The sequence below is a fragment of the Podarcis bocagei genome (assembly GCF_964188305.1).
Source record: "Podarcis bocagei genome assembly, chromosome: 2".
In the NCBI taxonomy this organism is placed as follows: Eukaryota; Metazoa; Chordata; class Lepidosauria; order Squamata; family Lacertidae; genus Podarcis; species Podarcis bocagei.
In genome coordinates, this window is record NC_138126.1 from 89,023,045 (window position 1) to 89,042,492 (window position 19,448).

Below are 19,448 nucleotides of genomic sequence, written 5' to 3' on the forward strand. Positions count from 1 at the left end.
AGGAGATAACTGGTGGGTGCCAATGGTGCCTAGGGGCACTGCATTAGCAACTCCAGCCTTATGTGCTTGATTCCATCCCATGGAGACCAGTGAGATCTACCAAAAAAAGTCACCAAGCTATGCCTTCTGCTTTCACCCATAAAAATACAGAGTGCCACCCAAATCTCTCCTAGGTACTAGAATGTCTGGGTTTTAAGGGCTGGCAATCCCCAGTAATGCTCATAGCCAATAGGTCCATATTTCCCACCTATTGAGAGTTGGTTGTTATTATCAGTTACCTAGGCTCCTACTTTTCCAGCTTAATCAAATTTCAAAGGCTACTAATGAGAATAGATTTAGTTATAACATATAGCATTGGATGGAAAAAGGAAAGTAACAAATAAGGCCACCACATTACTGAAGCAAAGCAGGTCTGAACCTGGATGGGTAACTGCCACCTTGGGAAGGAATTCAGTGCTGCGCTAAGGTAATTGCTCCATCAGAGCCAAGCATTTTGACTTGCCAGACAGAATGATCCCTCTCTCTTCCCGCTGTATGCTTTTGGGTGGGGGAAAGGAGGGGGGGAAGTCCCATTGCACAGGCATCAGCCCTTGCACAGAGCTTCCACTCATTAGTTGAATCCCACCCTTGGGTTCCATAGCAAAAGGAAGACAGGAAACAAATGTAAGAAAATCAGTAAAGATAGGAAACTGGCACTGCAACGTCTATATCAAGTTGCATTTCTTACCATTGGCTAGCTGTTGCAAAATCCACAAGATCAACTCAACTTCTCATGCAAACCACAAGCTAGTGGTTTGCTTTGTATTTACTGCCTCATTGTTTTATTTTTTGTGTTTTTTTAAAGAGGCAGTACCATGAAGGTATTGGAAAGATTTCACATGAGAAAAGTGTTTTGTTTTTTAATCTTGTCACCCGAATATGTAGTGTGATGGATGCAGAGGTACTTGAAATTCCAATAAACACTAAATGAGTTTGAATTCAGGGTGAGTCGGGGGATGTATGGTTTAAATACAAAGTGATACAATGGGTTGGATTTGACAAAGTCATACACAAGAATACACCCATTGAAATCAGTGGGCTTCAATCTCATGTTTATCCAAAAGAACAAATTAGATGCTCTTTCACCAACACAAGTACGCTAGTATGTAAAATATATCACTCTATCAATTTAGAGTACGGTATATACCATTAAATTGTGTATGACCAAAGCTTGCTAGTTGAGATGCACAGTTATCAACAGCCAGAGAGAGGATCCCAGGAGTCTGTGACCCCACCAACGGACCATGAGCAATCTGTTATTCTAGTCTCTGGGATGACCAGAAAACTGTATGGATTGCTTAATGGCCTCCCTGTATCAGCTCAAGAAATACCTCTGCACAGATTACTGAATCAGTTTGTGGGAGAACATGAGTGCCACCCAGTGGGTTTGCAGAAAATTGTCAAGGAGCAAGAAGTTTATTTCTGGGGGGGAAATGATTATCTCAAACGCAAGGTCTATGCACATTCACACAGCCAGGATATTCTCATTGTAACTTGCTTCACATCACAGCCTTCATGCCCTGTGCTATTAAAGGCATTAAACTGCAGGGGAAACATTTTAGCATAATGGTTGGGGCGAAGTACATGACTAGGAGGTAGCTTTTAAAGGGAGTAAACAAAACCTGGGTGGCATCAGTCATAGGAGAAGCTGGCAAAAAACAATTGTCACAACAATACTTAGACATTACCCCGTGTGCTGGACATAGGAAAGCATTTTATTGCAGTGTTAATATGCAGAGAAGTGTTTTTGAAGGTCCATCGTGTAAAAACAGTGACAGTGTCAGCAGCTATAACAGGAAGCAAGGGCCCCCCAACTTTGGGGACCTATGGATCAGCAACTGGTTAAGTAACAGAAAGTGGAGAGTAGGAATAAATGGGCAGTTCTCTTGATGGACAGCAAGTGGAGTCCTTCAAGGATTGGCATTGGGACCTGTGCTTTTTAACTAATTCATAAATGATTTAGAGTTAGGGGTGAGCAGTGAGGTGGCCACGTTTGTTGCTGATACTAAAGGGTGGTTAATATGAAAAGGGATGGGGAAGGACTTCTCCAAACTGGGTGAATGGGCTGTAAACTAGCAAAGGCAGTTCAACATAAACAAATGTTTATATTGATGCACGGACAGACCCTCCAAGTGTCCCTATTTTCCAGGGATGTCCCTTATTTAAAGAAGGCGTCCTGGTTTCTGATTTGATCCCGGGATGTCCCACTTTTCCTTAGGATGTCCCTATTTTCATTGGAGAAATGTTGTATGCATGGAGGGGCAAACCCCCCCTAATTTCACATATATGCTCATGGGGGTCTGGCCAGGGTTGTAGTGGAGAACTCAAAGAATGTCAACCCAGTGTGCAGCAGTTGTGGGAAAAGGCAAATTCCATGCTATGGATCATTTGGAATTGAAAATAAAAGCTACCAATATCACAATGCCGATACAAATCTATGGCGCACCCACATTTGAAATACTGTGTGTACAATTCTGATCACCTCATTTCAAAAAGGGTATTTTAGAGTTGGGAAAAGTTCAGAAAAGGGCAACCGGAATGTTCAACGGGATGGAGTGACTCCCCTATGAAGAAAGGTTACACAATTTGGGACTTTTTAGTTTAGGGAAAAGGCTAATAAGAGGTGACATGACAGAAATTTATAAAATTATGCATGACATGGAGAAAGTGGATAGAGAAAAGTGTTTCTCCCTCTCTCATAATACATGGTCATCCCATGAAGCTGAATGTTTCAAGATTCAGGACAGGCAAAAGAAAGTACTTATTTATGCAACACACCATTAAACCATGCATTTTGCTCCCTCCAGAGGCAGTGACAGTCACCAGCTTGGATGGCTTTAAAAGAGAATTCAGCAATTAGGCAAAGCCTCCATTTGCAGCCTTTCTGCCTGGTATGCTCCTCACTGTCTTCCCCCTCCCAGCTGACAGGTTAAGAGGCGGCAAACAGCTATAGTTGCTCTGCTGTCTCTCTCAACCCCTTGCATCAAAACTCTGCAAATCCTAAATCTGCCAGAGTGGAGAGTGGACATACACACACTTAACAGGCAACAGAAAAATCTAGAAAGTTGCCAACATATGCATGCGACAGAAGGTCCGACAAGCTACCTGAGGATTACCTATTTTACAACTGATGATGACAAACAAGGAGGAATTGTCTGAGAACACAATGACTGCAGACAGCCAGGGAAAAGCAATCACAAAACTGCTCAACAAGGGAGGAATAAGGACAGCCGGACAAAAGGCATGGATTTCAGAACATCATAGCTCAACAATCTTAGAAGTTGATAAGAAAAAGCACATGCATAGAAAATAAAGGCCAGGGGGGAGATGTGTAGAGGGACGTTGGCCTGGTTTGCACGCAACATTAGACCATTTTTTTTACAATAAATTATGATTTAATGTGCATGAGCACTTTGTTCCTCCCCCACTCCCGACTGCCACGCAGGGAAGGAAAGAAGACAGAGTCTAGCTCGCTGTGACATGTGAACCCAGGCTTATCGGTTGTTTCCTCAAAACAACCACCCCCACAACAACAACAAACGAATGGTAAGCCAAAAGCAAAGAGAAACAAGCCACAAGCCTGGATTTGGATATGCAACAAGCCTGATTCGTCCCCTGAAAAGCAAGCAAGTGCACAGTAGCAGCAAAGCACTCAAACACATTAAACCATGGTTTACTTTAATCTATGGCTTAGCAAAGTACAAAGAAATAACAGTACAAAGTTGCCTATCTAAATCCAGCAATGTGAATCTCTAGATCAGAGCTGCCCCGCCTTTTTTGGGCCCGGAGCACATTTGAAAATCTAAGAAACTACCATAGACACCACAAAAGCCCATTTCACAGAAGTCAAAACTGGCAGTGCTCCTTCCCTGCCCCTGCCCCACTCTCCAGACAAGTGAAACCCCTATACATAGCCTATAAGAAATAACCCCAGTTTAACAAAAAGACAAAGCAGGCAAAACACCCCTCCAACAAGCAGCCCAAACAAGCAAACTAGGCAGACAACATTCTCAAAGAAGAAGAAAAACAGACAAAACGCACAGCAAACCAACAAAAAATAAGCAAGCAAAGCACCCTCACCTGGGGACCAGAAGCATTCTGGAGAAAAGGAGGTAAAGAGGGTTGGCTGTTTGAATACTTGCATTTTGCTTGCCTCCCAGCCCAACATCACCCATGGAAAAACAAAACCAAAGAGCTCTCCCTCCCCCTGCCAAAAAGAACAAATATAAATTGGGATGGTCAGGGGGCCTTGACAGGCACCAAGACTGGTGTCTGAGGGCAGCATGGCATTCATGGACACCACATTGTGGCCCCAGCACCGTAGTAGCAAGAGAAGAATCCTTAGTACGCATATGTTTCTATGGATGTCTCTTTCAATACATCTTTGGGGCAAAAAGCCCCCAGAGAGAACAATGCTAGAATTATGTCTGGAACTTGGCAGTGTGTGAGCACACATATGCATGTTTGGCAGGCGGGGGAAGAAACATTTTTATTTCATCAGATGATTGTGCTTGATCTCTAGGGAGGCTTACCACACCCCAGACGCAAACCAGAAATGGCCCAGAATTTCTCCACCCTATGATGGACCTCACTAGCCTCCATTAGCAAAGGTAGTGACAGCCACACCTTGTCAAGCCTGAATTATCTGGTGATCCTAGACTATTTTAAGATCAAATCCAATGGATTTGTCCATTCCTTCCCATGATCCTGTAAACACACACACACACACACACACACACACACACACACACACACCCTACCTCTCAATCTATTTGAATAAAGACCAAGGATGCATTTCTATAGCAGTGCTAGATTCAATACCCCACTCCACCACATTTTGTGTGTGTGTGTGTGTGTGTGTGTGTGTCAATGTTTACATTCAAATGGAAATTCACAGTTCACTTGGAAACTTCCCAAGGGGCATTTCAAATCCTCTTGCCATTTCATATTTTGCTTAATTCATCAATCGACATTTTGCAATTTGTTACTTTGATATTTAAGTCCCAGTGTAAACTATACACACTGCAGCTCAAGTTTCTAATAATAAGTTCATGAATTATGACTTGTCACCTAAGGAAATAATTCCAAGTCAGTTGAAATTTATCAATGTTTTCAAAAAGACTGTGGTTTGCAATCAACTAACTGCTGAGTGAAATTAAAAAGCACCTTCTCCAACAGCAATACTTTGAGCCCATCACACAGAATTTTTTTTAAAAAAACATGTTTTCTGCTCACAGAAGACAGCATTGCAAATAAAGCCTGGCCATTAGCTGTACCAATGATAATTACAATAGTTACCATGCTTAAAGTAACTGTTCGTATCACATAACTGTTCGTATCAAAATATAGAGTGTGCCAAATATATAGAGTGTCAAATATAGAGTGCGTCTACTGTAAGAATCCACAGCATAAGGGAAGGTCCTCACTATAGTGCAGAGATAGATACCACTTCCTGGCTGCAGTGTCACTTATCCAAAATTGTCATCAAGCATATTTATTACCTTTCGGATGTGCCAAACATGCACAATCCAAATAGGGGGGAGTTCTTTTACTTGCTGCCAGTGGGGGGAAATGCTGGTGGTAAGGATGCAAAATGCTTTTGGTATAGCATTCATGACAGGGAGCAGAAAAGCCTCTACTGTTACACAAGCAAATCACCAAGCCATTCTGACTTCAGTTGTGCAAACATTTCATATGTCCCACAAGCTGTTTTTAAAGTGCAAATCTGAAAGGCACTATCCATTTCAGATCTGGGTGGGATAGTGTTCAGGGAACCCCTGTGCTAAAGCACTATGCCGAGGCAGAGAGACGGAAGCATTCTCTGCTCATTTGACATCCATGCTCTCGGTCTATCCCCACCCACACATTATGCAAGAAATCCCTGTACGTGGCTATGGAGTACCAACTGCATCGCAGCCTCACAATGGTTGTCACTGCAGCTTTCTCCAGTGCCAGCTGAGTCCCACATTACAGCAGGGTGTTGTTATTGTTTTGTCTCACTCCCCAGCAAGGGGGTGTCCCTTTCCCTCAATTTTGATCCTCCCCACCCCCAGGCAAGCCGGCTGAGCCCTCAGTAAAACTATAGTCCTCTGCTAGAGATATCAGCGTTTCCAAGGCAACAAGATGGGATTTTCTTGGAGGCAGCAAAAAAGGAAATGGCTTGGAAAGAAAATGAGGGAGTGCGGGGGTGTTGGGGAGCGCCAGTGTCAATATTAACTTGGGGCTTCTGGCTCAGATGGGGGATTCCTCCACAATGGGCTCCCAAGAAGCAATGCGGGCCCTTAGTTTCCCAGGATTTGGCCCTCTGTGCAACAATCAGATTGGACTAAGTTCCCTTTTTATCAGGGGAAGGGTAGCCCTGTAAGTGAGAGCCGAACTATGTGTGCTCTGTGTTATTCTCATGTTTAAGCCAGCATGTTTAACCTGGCTGATTGGAGATGAGCAGGCATGAGACCCTGATCTGGAACACAATCTTGATCTCAACTGGGTGGTCCTTGCCTTTTTGATGCTGGAAATTCTTCACCTCCTGACTGGTGCTATTTGCAGTAAACAGCACTTGGGGAGGAAAAAAGCAGCCAGGAGGGAGTGGTTTTCACAAGGGGAGGAGGCATAAAGCCTCAGAGTCACATTCCAGACTGGGGGGCCCACTGCAACTTTTTCTTCAAATCATCTAGGTTAAGCATGATTGTATAAACACATGACTAACCTCACACATAGCTTGGCACCACGTCTCCCTAGCCAAAAGGAACTCGGAGTGAAAAGACTCTTTGTGTTTCCTGACCACTGGTAACCAAACAGAGCTTGGGCAGTAAGGATAAATCTTCACAGCAATGCTTTTCTAAACAGCAAAGTAATGTGACCCCACTGGCCTACCTCCTTGGACTTTGCAGCAATGATAAGTCACCTCCCTAACACCCAGATTTTAACCAACAAGCCTATCAAGTCTTCTGTCTCATGTACTTATCTATAGCATCCTTTATACGGACATGGGTGGCGCTGTGGTCTAAACCACTGAGCCTCTTGGGTTTGCCGATCAGAAGGTCAACAGTTCAAATCCGTGTGACGGGGTGAACTACTGTTGCTGTGTCCCAGCTTCTGCCAATTTAGCAGTTCAAAAAGCACACCAGTAGAAGTAGATAAATAGGTACTGCTGTGGCAGGAAAGTAAACGGCATTTCCTTGCACTCCGGCTTCCGTCACGGTGTCCCGTTGTGCCAGAAGCAGTTTAGTCATAATGGCCACATGACCCGGAAAGCTGTTTGTGGACAAACGCCGACTCCCTCGGCCTGAAGCGAGATGAGCGCCATACCCCATAGTCACCTTTGACTGGAGTAGGCTGCCTCAACCTCAGCCCTCCAGATGTTTTGAGAATACAATTCCCATCATCCCTGACCACTGGTCCTGCTAGCTAGAGATCATGGGAGTTGTAGGCCAAAAACATCTGGAGGGCCGAGGTTGAATAAGCCTTGACTGGAGTTAATCCTCCAGGGGTCCTTTACCTTTTACCTATAGCATCCTTATAATTACCCTGAAGGTCAATTAATCTCTAAAGCCACAGAAGCTGCTTGAATTGTAAAGGTAAAGGTAAAGGTACCCCTGCCCGTATGGGCCAGTCTTGACAGACTGTAGGGTTGTGCGCTCATCTCACTTTAGAGGCCGGGAGCCAGCGCTGTCCGCAGACACTTCCGGGTCACATGGCCAGCTTGAATTGTACAGCTGTACAAAAATCAGAAATATGGGTGATGTTCTGTAGGGGGAAAGTGTGCCTTCCAATTAAGACACCTGCATTGACAGTGGGAATTCTGCCATGTCTACTCTGGTCCCCAAACTCTTCTATCAGCCACATGGAAAATAGAAGACTAGGATAAAGTGAAACCTGCAATGGACAGGTGCAGTGTATGAACACATGTGAGCCCTGTGAAAATATGTTCGAAGGAGTGCGGGTATAGCCATGCTCCCCCTTGCTTTGGCCATTTTTTCTGGTCACATGTGTTACAGGGCCTGCAACAGGAAAAATATCTGCCTCCCTCAGATTATCTCAAGATGGCCAGCCCACTTGTCTTCAACTGGTGGATCAGATTCAGGATTCAAAACTGGCTTTCAATGACCTAAAGTAGGTTGTACTAGCATTATTCCTGCCATCCTAATAAATGATACTTAAGAATCCTGCCTGGACTAAAGAGGGATCTCTGGTCCATCTAGACTACCGGCCAGTGAAGAGAGCAGCCATAGGCACAGGGAAATTATTTTAATGCAACCCTAATAGTTCCCTGGGGAAATTAACTAGTCTGTATGTAAACTGAGTATTAGTGTCTTTCCATGTGATTCAAAAACCAATAGGTGATGTCTGCAGTCAGTTCGTAATGTAAACTTAAATGCAGTGCTTTTTTTCTTTAAAAATGTTTAGGGGTACTCTCATTTTCCTACTCATATTGAAATACTGCCCCTCAATGAGGCCACAAAATGTTTAGGGGTATGCATATCCCTGGGACCCCCTCCCCAAAACCAACAGGTTAATTGTGGCAAATACTATTGCAGAGCCCACTTCATCAGAAACTTACAGGAGCCTCTTTTTGCTTATTAATCACTGGAACTCTTTGAAAGCCCAGATGTCTGGCTGTGTAGCTTCATTGTCTTATCTATTACATGCATGTTTTAATGTGTCCTTGAACTATGCAGAAACAGTGTGTCTTGCAATACTATGTATAACTTAGGCTGCAATCTTGTACGTGGCATTCTTGGGGAGCCCTACTGAACTAAATGGGAATGGGGCTTACTTCAGAGCTCATTTGCAAGAGTTTCATACCCCTGCTGGCACCACTCTTAAAATCAACAGCACAAGCCACCAGAAGTGCAGAATGTCAAGATCCTATTTCAAAAGGAACAAACATAGCAGAGTTATAGGGTTTAGTCCCCAGTACGGTACCAGAGCCGGATTCATCCAGCAGAAATCCTGGGAAGCATCAGAACATCAGCAACAAAGGAGAGAAAGAAGAACAGGTCTTCTTGCTGTCTGGACAAGGGCTGTTGGTACAGAATGACAGGAATCAGCAGAACAATGAAGGAGTCACAAATAGGTGGAAGATCATGAAGAGGAGGGAAAGTTAAGAGGCCTGGCAGGGGCTGGGAGTGTGTGCCTAGCAGTGGAGTATGGAAAGGACAGACCTGGGGAGCTCTCCAGCGAGGGGAGGGAGGAGGCAGGCAGTAAGTGGCATGGCTTCAGGCCTACTTGAGAGAAACTCAGGAACAGCTACAGCTCAACAACAGAATTTGAGCATACTCACTCCCACTCCTTCCGCTGTGCCTGGGGTGTGTTGTGGATCTTGTGGGCCTGATGAGCCATGATGATGTCACGGTGATCCACCACGCCTCCACGCCGCTTGTACGAGAGGGGCTCCTGGCCCATGTAGTGGTACCAGCTGCCAAGGAAAGGGTACTCGGGGCTGGTAGGCCCACGCCCATCGTGCACGGCTTCATAGTAGCTGGGAGGGGACAGAAGGGATGCTCGGACCACAGCACGCCTCGCCATCCATGGGACTTGGGTGGAGACCCCAGAGGTTTCTGCCTGCCTGGCTGCCCGCCCAAGGGGTAGCTGTGGACACAGAACACAAGGAGAGAAAAGAAAAAGTGAAACAGATTGGCTAGATATAGTGGCTGCATAGAAATATAGGCTCTCTTTTTTCAAACTGCCTCACTCAAAGCAATTCCACCCAAGTCCCTGGCTGCTTCAGAACACTCCCTTAATTTGATAGGAGACGCTATCCATCCACTTCTACCTACACAGGCCTGTAAGTAATCTAAGGTAATAAATTAGGGAGTTGTGAATGAACAAAGCTGTTTCTTCTCAGAGGGCAGAGTTTGGTTTATATGTGGAATAACGTTAAGGAATTCTCCCATCCCAGGTGCTTGTCCGTGTTAGCCTTGTACGGCTGACAGGAGGGAAGTTGGAAAGAGTGGGGAGGTCAGAATGAGAAGGCAGAGAGGATTCTGGGTTTTGTCTTCAGAGCTGGATGGCAATTGGGCTTTTGGTTCTTTTTTTGGTTTGTTTGTAGCCCTTGGGAGATTTTGTACAGCAACTAAAAATAAACAAAAGATAATTAGGCCTCGAGGGAATTTCTATTGCCAGTACAAACCCAACATCAGGCCCTAGACTGTCTCTTAGCTTGCTATGAAAAAAACCAACAACCACCCATCCCCAAACCACATAACTGCCATCTCACCCAGGCATTGCAGCACCTGCCATAGCTGTCTAAATAAGTATTGGCCACAAGAGGGCACTCTCACCACCGAGAAATAATAAAACACAGCAAAGGGAATCAACTTTTTCAAGAAGAAAGCCACCTTAGCAATAAATTACTTGGTCATCCCTGCTAGCTCCAAATCCTACCCAGTACAGCACCATTCTCCATCGTCATTATCCACTTTACCACTTTGCCTCTTTAGAGCTTATCGACTTCCTTCCCCACAACCTCAGGGCTTTCAAAATTCACCTTTATATCATTGCATTTTGTACGTTTTCCAGTTCCAATTACACTCATTACAAAATGGCTCAAAATTTAAATATAGAAAGATAGAAAATTTATCATTACAAGTCTTCAGATAACCCTGCTTGTGATGTTAATTGCTTACAGTAATCTTTCAAATACAGTCATACCTCGGGTTACAGATGCTTCAGGTTGTGTTTTTTTAGGTTACAGACTGCCGAAACCTGGAAGTACCGGAACAGGTTACTTCCAGGTTTTGGCGGTTGCGCATGCGCAGAAGCGCTAAATCACAGACGCGCCACTGCAGGTTGCGAACGTGCATCCCACACGGATCACGTTCGCAACCCGAGCATCCACTGTATCGTATAAATTTACTCCAGTCCTTTTGGAATACTTGATCACGCTGGTTTCGGATTTTTCCTGTCAGCTTCACCAGTTCTGCAAAGTCCATCATCTTCATCTGCCACTCTTCTTTTGTTGAAGGCACTACCTGCAGTGCCTTAGCTTAATACCTTTGACTATCCCACCGCCAGACGGAAAATTTGACAAGCTGTTCCACTTACAACTCTGCCCTCAAAATTCATTTCAGTCTCTCCTGATACTTTACATTGTTCTCTTTTCCTCATTAGTTTCCCTGAGTCCCACGACAACACAAGCCAGTGATCTGAAATGTCATTTGAAGACAAGTGGGACCTGCTCAGCGTTCCAGCAAGCTATTCCCTCCAAGAAGGGCACTGAGGGCTGCATCCAACGAAGCTGCCCCATTAGTACAAGGGTTTCCTCCTGTGCAACGGGACTTCCTCTCCCTCTGCTCTCCCCCACCCCAAATATACTCTGGAGAGTTAGGGGAAGGGGAACAAAATGGGGGCAGTACACAAGGAGAGGAAGTGCTGTTGTGCAGCAGACAGCCCAGTAGCTAACCTGCAACCAGTGATTTTTATTTTGCAGCAGCAGCATAGTATAATGGTGGTCGTCTGCCTCAGTAAGCAGTCAAGCTGTCACACTTTGCACTTGCTGCAGTTTCTGGGTCAGTCTCAAGGGCAGCCCCACATAGGGTGTGTTGCAATCATTGAGTCTAGAGCCGGGGTCAGCAAACTTTTTCAGCAGGGGGCCAGTCCACTGTCCCTCAGACCTTGTTGGGGGCCAGACCATATTTTGAAGGGGAAAAAATGAATGAATTCCTATGCCCCACTAATAACCTAGAGATCCATTTTAAATAAAAGCACACATTCTACTCATGTAAAAACACGCTGATTCCTGGACCAATTGCGGGCCGGATTTAGAAGGCGTTTGGGCCAGATCCAGCCCCCGGGCCTTAGTTTGCCTACCCATGGTTACCATCACATGGACAACAGTGGCCAGGCTACCATGGTCCAGGAATAGTGATAGTCTCTTACCAGCTGAAGCTGGCAAAAAACACTCCAGTGAGATCACCTGGGCTTCTAGTGACAGAGATGGATAGAGGAACAGCCACATAGAACTGCAGAGTTGGAAGGGTGCTAAAGGATCATCTAGCCCAACCCTCTGAAATGCAGGAATTACAGCTAAAGAATCCTTGACAGTACAATCCCAACCAAAACAGGCAATTTACTGCTTATCTCGACCTGGGGAGTGATCACCCACAGCACCTCCATCTTGCCTGGATTCACGAGTCAGTTTTGCTGGCCCTCATCCTGCCCACCAGCATATTCAGGCACCATACCAGGGATTGCATGGCCTCTCCTGATCCAGATGTTACAGAGAAATAGAGCTGGGCATCACTACTGTACTGATGACACCTCACCCCAAATCTCCGTGTAGAAGAGAGAATTTCAGTAGCCACAGCACAACAATTATGGTTGTGGGAGTACTGTTCTCTTTGCCAAGTGGCCACCCACATTTCACATCCCTGTTCCCCAAAAATTGTGGATACTCAGCAGTAATTTTCTCTCTCTTGCCACTTCTCCACCCACCCAACCGTGACTGTCTTCAGAATAGTTTCCTGCCTTCAGAATAGTTCACTCAGCATCTCTCTCATATAGCTGAGAGGGGGGTGATCTGAATATAGCACATCTCCCCAATCCATAGTGTTTAGCAGAGGTTTCAAAGGCTTCTACCATCCTCTCTCTCAGATCTATAAAGCTTTCTTCTTAGTCCTCTATGTCTACACCCCTATTGCTGGGTGGGGAAGTCCAGAGACGTATCAGAATCTATGCATAAATTCACCTATGCCTAAAATATAAATCTTCTGTCTCACCCACAACCTCTTATCAATAACGTCATTAAAGCATCCCCTTGATTTCTCCCTCTCCTTTAAATCCAGTCAGCCGACAAACCCTGCTCTTCCCTTTCCAAAATATTTATTTTATTTCATTTTATTTATACAGAGCATTAATACCCCACTCTTCAGCCAAAATGGCTCCCCTGAGTGGCTTACGTGCAATTAATTAAGACAGGCCCTGCCCGCACGTGGCTTACCATTTAAGAAAACACAACCCATAAGGGAGGGGGAGAAATCAAACTCAGGCACCAATTCTCAAACAATTGTTCTTCTAATGGCCAGCTGGCACAATTCAAGAATAGGAGGTGCCTGATCGAAGGAGCTGGGCTTCCGGCCCTGCTTCCTAGCTCTCCCGCTGAGGCAGTCTGGCGGAAGGGCTGCCCACAGGTGACACTTGTGGGAGAGAAGGCCCGATGGAGCTGGCCTTCCGCAGCAGAGCTGAGGGAGGAGTGTGCTCTGCTTCCCTTCCCATCTCTCCTGTTGACAGAATGGCTGCTCCAGGCCGACAGCAATATTATCAAGGCTTGCTGTTCCATTTCCACCTCAACTACCCCAACTCTGGCTTGCGTTTCCCCCCTCCCTCTGCTTTCCCAATCCACTGTACGTGGTCCTAAGATACCAGGCAGAATGTCCGAGGAAGGAGGCCGTTCGTTGGTGCATGTCACCACCTGCGCAAGGGAAGCTGATATTTTATCTTCATGTTAATTAAAAGGAAGCTCGGAGATGAGCATTTGTCCCCACTAGTCCTTTATCTTCAAAGAGAGGAAAACGCAACGTTGGCTTTGATTTTTTTTTTATCTGGATGGTTGAAAGTGCCCATTGTTGGGGCTGAGAGACATAATGTTGCTGAGATACTGGTGGTTGGGGGGTGGGAGTGGGGATAAACAGTCAGAGAGCAAGAAGCACAGGTGGAAATAATCTTGGAACTGATGACCGAAAATCCAGTTAGGATTTTGTACCCTAAATTAATCCAAAGGAAGCGATATACTGTTGGTTGATAACAGTATAATTTAAATAATATTCCTGGATGTACTTCAAAATGCTGCTTTGCTTCTTCAGTAAATATACATATACAGTGGTACCTCGGGTTAAGTACTTAATTCGTTCCGGAAGTCTGTTCTTAACCTGAAACTGTTCTTAACCTGAAGCACCACTTTAGCTAATGGGGCCTCCTGCTGCCGCTGCACGATTTCTGTTCTCATTCTGAAGCAAAGTTCTTAACCTGAGGTACTATTTCTGGGTTAACGGAGTCTGTAAACTTAAGCGTAGGTAACCTGAAGCATGTGTAACCCGAGGTACCACTGTACATATTTACACTCGAATAATAATTCTAGTGGTGGCAGCAGTAACAACTATCTGTGAGAATGTAATAAACTTGTATACTTGTGTGAATCACAGGGTTCAGCATGGATGCTACCATGCATTATTATGATGTTCTTTTTTCTGCTTGTCGTTTACAACTGTTCAGTCTGCTTTATGCACTTACTGTATCACAACTATTATCAAGAATCCTTCCTTATAATCCCTTTCCCTTTCAATCCAAGGTTCTAGCTCTGCCATTTTACTCACTCTGATGTCTCTTTCTCTCTTAGTCACCTTTGCCTCTCTCTCCATCCTTGAAATTCCCTTTTTGATTTCACCACAAAGGACACTTTCACAGGAGACACCAAAACAGCTATAGCAATGCTGTATGCTTCCCTAATGACATTACAGCAATCCATGTTAGGCATGTTCTGAAAAGATCATTTACACCACTTACACCCCACAAATGAGGCACCAAGATGTCTTTTGGTGCCTGTGATAACAAATGCAGATGGGCTCCCTCAGTAAAATAAACATATATGTATACAAGCACAATACAGTGGTGCCCCGCAAGACGAATGCCTCGCAAGACGAAAAACCCGCTAGACGAAAGGGTTTTCAGTTTTTCGATGCGCTTCGCAAGACGAATTTCCCTATGGGCTTGCTTCGCAAGACGAAAACGTCTTGCGAGTCTTGCGATTTTTTTCGCTCCCCCCCTTTCTAAGCCGCTAATAGCCTTTTAGCCGCTAAGCCGCTAAGCCTTTAATAGCCACTAAACCGCTAAACCGCTAATAGCGCTAATCCGCTAATAGGGTTGCTTCGCAAGACGAAAAAACCGCTAGACGAAGAGACTCGCGGAACGGATTATTTTCGTCTTGCGAGGCACCACTGTATAGCCACTTTAAGACCATGGATTTCAGTGGAAGAGATTTATCCTTCACCAGATTGTGCCCTTGAATAAAGTCAAACCTGTGACAGTTATGACTTTCCTAAGCCTCAAATTTTCCACCTGACACAACAGTCCCACTATACTTCATAACATGGCTAGCCTTGGTTACATGTCAAAGAAGAGATCCTGGATGGTTTGATGTTCTGTAATTGCACTAATATGCCTATGTAAGACCCAAGCAGAAAACATGCACCTGCCAGCTCACATAAATTAAACAGCCATATAGTTAGAGACTTGTCATTCAAATTTTTTAAATTGTTGTTTATACATTAGATACACAACCATGGGTTTCTTTTAAGTACAATCGGGGGACATACAAGTTTTCTGCGTCACTTATGAACACTTTAATGTGTTACACACAAGCAAGTCCTACAAGTTGAATGGGACTTGCTTTTTAGTAACAGAGCAACCCTAACCGTGGCCTGGCAGCAATGGGACAATGTAGTCACCAGGACAGCAGATCCAGATGTTGATCTTTCTCACTGCCCCCCTCCAGTTGTTCATGTTATAGAGCTCCTCTCAACCCTTCTTCTCTGGTGCCATTTTGGGGTTTGCCCTAGGAAAGGAAGCACTAGGGTTCACAATCCACATTAAGCCAATATATGAATGGGCCCCAAGAATGCATCTCATCTTCCTGTGACACCCCCACCTACCATGGATAAAAGCACAAATCTTTGACAGGGAGGGATGGGGAGAGATGCTGTTTTATCTCTGTTGCTATCCACCCCTTTCAGCATTCATGAACCAGACCATTCCTAACCTTTTGGGGCTGGGTACAGGATAGTGTTCGCTTTACAATGAGAAGGTATACCAAATACAGACACAAGCCAGCCAATTCCTCTGTTATAGAAGTGGATTTGTATTGACTGAAGTCTAGTCTCAGAATATATTCTTTTATTTATGAAATTCCACGGCACATGGAAACAGTTGCTTTCCAAAGAAGATCTTACAGATTTTTGCAAGTTCAGAGACGACCATATTGAGGACAAAAATCTGTGACCTATCACCTGGGTCGTGATAACCCATAAAAGCTATACCCAAGTTCAATTCAGTTAGATCCTCTGCTACTTTTACTAAACACCATTACTGTTACCAAAACTCATTATGTCAAAAACTGGAGGGAAATTAAAATTCCAAGTTTGAAAGAAAAACATTTGAAAATGCACGCGATTTACCTTGTGTGTCAAAATTAGCTAATTTTGTGTTGGCAGCAAGTCTATCAACCACTGGATGCCTTTTGCAATAAGGTAACAACAGCAGCCCTTAAAATAATCCCAAACCCACAAATATATTTTACAATGTTATAACATGTTATAACGTGTTTGTACAACCTTTTGAAATGGCATTTCCCCCCCTCTTTTCCTGGCAGATGTGATTTATCATTAAATTAAAAGGTTAATCATAAATTAATTTTAAAAAAATAAAAATAATTAAATTAATAGCTTGTCTTTTTATTTAAAATAAAAACACTCCTCAGTACCAGGTGAATGCCTTTCAGGTCTTGAATCCCATTCCTTACTCCCCAGAGTTGCCCGTCATCTGGCTAAATCCTCTCTTTTCCCTTTGCAAATTATGCCTATGTTTAGGAGGGGATAAGGAAGACATGTACAACAACAGCAGTGGAACAGCTGCCTTGGCCCAGGAAACAGATCTGAGGTCACAGCAATAGAATGAGTATTAATAAGGCCTAAGCAAACAGTGTTATCTGGAGTTCCAGCTGCAGCGAAAGGTGTAAGTACCTGGCACATACTCAAAACAAACCCTCAACAGCTTCTATGCCATGTGTGTAATGGTCCGTAAACAGCTCTAAAAGAGAGGAGGAGCAAAGCACTATTTACCTCACCAAGAGGCACAGAAAAGTTAACTCACGGGAAAGGGATTTGATAGGAGAACTGAAGTAGTTAGAAGCAGCCTTATCGGAAAAACAGATGGGGGAAGAAAACCAGCAATTTATTTTTATTTATTTTTTGCACTGAACAAGTGAGACAATACCTTTATTGCGGTCAATTAAGGTTTAAATGTTAGATAAAAGCCTTTAGAGAACACTTACTTAGATATTCTATAGAAGAAAGAGGCAAGTAAATCAATACACATCATCAGTTCTTCCCTTTTCATCATCTCCTCATTCAAAAGCTCGTTCCCAGCATTTTATACCTTAATTTGTTGTGCACAATGTACTTTACAGACTAAAGTCCAAACAGCCCAACTCCACAAAAAGTGGGGTCTCATTCCAGATCAGGGCCACTGTCTTTTGCAAATGTCCTCCCAAGCTAATTCCCCAGAAGGTGCTGTTTACTGCAAATAGCTTATTCAGGAGCAAATAGAAATTGAGGGGGGGGGGGTTATTGGCAGTAAAAGAGTCAAGGCAGGAAAGCATTATCCCCCCCCCCCACTTCCTGCACACCATTTTCCTGATATAAAAGGAAAACATAGCCAGTGCTAAGCACAATTTTAAAAATGTGTGATAAACACTAGCATGCATTTTGCCTCCTAATATAAACAAAAAATGACAGATTGCTCATCAGAAGAGCATATACCCTAAATTCTGGTGGAGGGAGACAAAGAGTAGGAAAGAGATTGAAAATGGTAACAAGGGAAGAGTAGAAATGGAATGATGGTGGGGACATAGGAGCAGCATAAGATTATGAGGTGTGGAAAAAGGTTTTTCTTCCTCTCTTTTAATACTAGAAGTCAGGTCCATCCAGTGAAGCTGAAAATGGGAAGACATGAGACAGACAAAAGAAAGTATTTATTCAAAGAGCACTTAGTTAAAACTATGGCATTTGAACTCACTAGATACAGTGATGGCCACCCTTTTGGACAGCTTTACAATTTAGATAAATTCATGGAGGAGAAGGATACTACTCATTAAGCCTATGTACTTCATTTTGTGCTGGAGGCAACATGCCTTTGAATACTTTGAATGCTTGGAATCACAAATGAGGACAGAGAGAGTTCAATTGTACAAGTTTGGGAATTCTAAAAGATAGTTTATCTATTAGTCCTTGCAAATGAAAACATGTCAGTCAGTAATTTTAGTAAATTCTGGCTTACTAGTGTCTCTCCTTGTCTTTAAAGAAAAACTAAAGAGGAGTAACTGGACATACAACTGTCAGTAAAGTTGCATACTATTTTAGCATGAAAAATCCACAGGTAAATGCTCCCTAAATAATTGTCAGTGATAGTATAACTGCTAATTCAAACTACAGGTACTTAGCATCCATTGTACACCCCTTATTCCAGGAATGAGTCCCAGACACACTCAGCAGGGGAGATGTGGATATATTTCACTCTTCCTGGTTCCCTCCAAATATGCAAATAAGCAAGGTTCCTATTCCACATGACTTGTACCTGAAGGGCATTATTTGTTTATTTGTGTGAAAATATGTTTACCCTTCCAGTCCTCAAAAGCTCAAGGTACCTAACAGATTCACACAATAAAAACATCAGATAATAATAACCAAGAAACAAAAGCAGCAATATAAAACATTGTCCCAGAAACACTACAAGAAACAATAAAAGCCCATCAGGAACCATGCAAAGCCACAAAAATTCCAGCACTACCAACAAAAATTAAAACACCCACACCGTAGGAAAATCGCCTCCAAGTCCCAAGGCAGATTTTCCATATGAAGACTCAGCTAAGGTGGCCAGTTATGCATTGTCAAAAACAAGAATTTGCATCACCACAAGACAGACCGAAAAAGGACATCAATTTGCATAAAATGTTAATGTGGAAATTTTACATATAGATGCAAATTTAGAACCAATGACTTTAATTTAAATAAAAACAAAATACATCTCACCATAGCAGGGATGACACCAGGTCCCTTATAAGCCTGCTCAGTCTGCTCTGTAGATGCTGCTAACTTCTGATGAGCAAATTCAAGGCTCCTGCTCTCGCCTGTTGTGGTTCCTTATCCTTGGACCATGCATGGACACCTTCAAACAGGAGGCTGTCCTCTGTAAAGTCGGGCATATGGCTACCCTGGACAAAGACCTTGTGATCCTTAGCATAATGAAATCTAAAGCGGAAAGTACTATTTTGTATGGTTGTGTGGTGTGCCCTCTTAATTTTGATACTTCTCTGCAAGCAACTAATACAGTATAAGCGTTTCGGACAGGGATTGCCTAGACCTGTACATAACTGCCTAAACCAGCACAGGATTCACTTGTCTCGCTATGAATAAAGTGCAGGCTGTGGAGAAGCACTGCTACCTGCACATATAAGAATAATTACAAAAAAACACATACAAGACTATTCATCACCCGGCGAGTTCAGTCTGGAAAAAAACCAACCCAGAAATGTAACTATATGAATCGTGCAGCTTTTAAAAATGCACTCTCATTCTAATAGCAAACTCAGCAGGTGAATGTCAAGTGCCGACAAGACTGTAGTCAAAATGGAGCCTGTG

The 19,448-nt window shown here is 43.7% G+C and overlaps 1 protein-coding gene across 3 annotated transcripts in view; it reads right to left on the reverse strand.

Annotated features, from left to right (window-relative positions):
* CACNA1A (calcium voltage-gated channel subunit alpha1 A) overlaps positions 1 to 19,448 on the reverse strand; it is a 259,869-nt gene that overhangs the window by 232,412 nt on the left and 8,009 nt on the right. Inside the window, exons 1-2 of one of the 3 annotated variants that reach the window (XM_081181634.1) lie at positions 12,980 to 13,060; positions 9,323 to 9,630 (exon numbers count right to left, since the gene is read on the reverse strand). In XM_081181634.1, coding sequence (XP_081037760.1) covers positions 9,323 to 9,630; positions 12,980 to 12,982 — 311 coding nt within the window. In that variant the 5' untranslated portion in view covers positions 12,983 to 13,060. Of the gene's footprint in view, positions 1 to 9,322; positions 9,631 to 12,979; positions 13,061 to 19,448 lie in introns of those variants that run through there. The other 2 variants (XM_081181632.1, XM_081181633.1) reach the window with 2 other exon arrangements.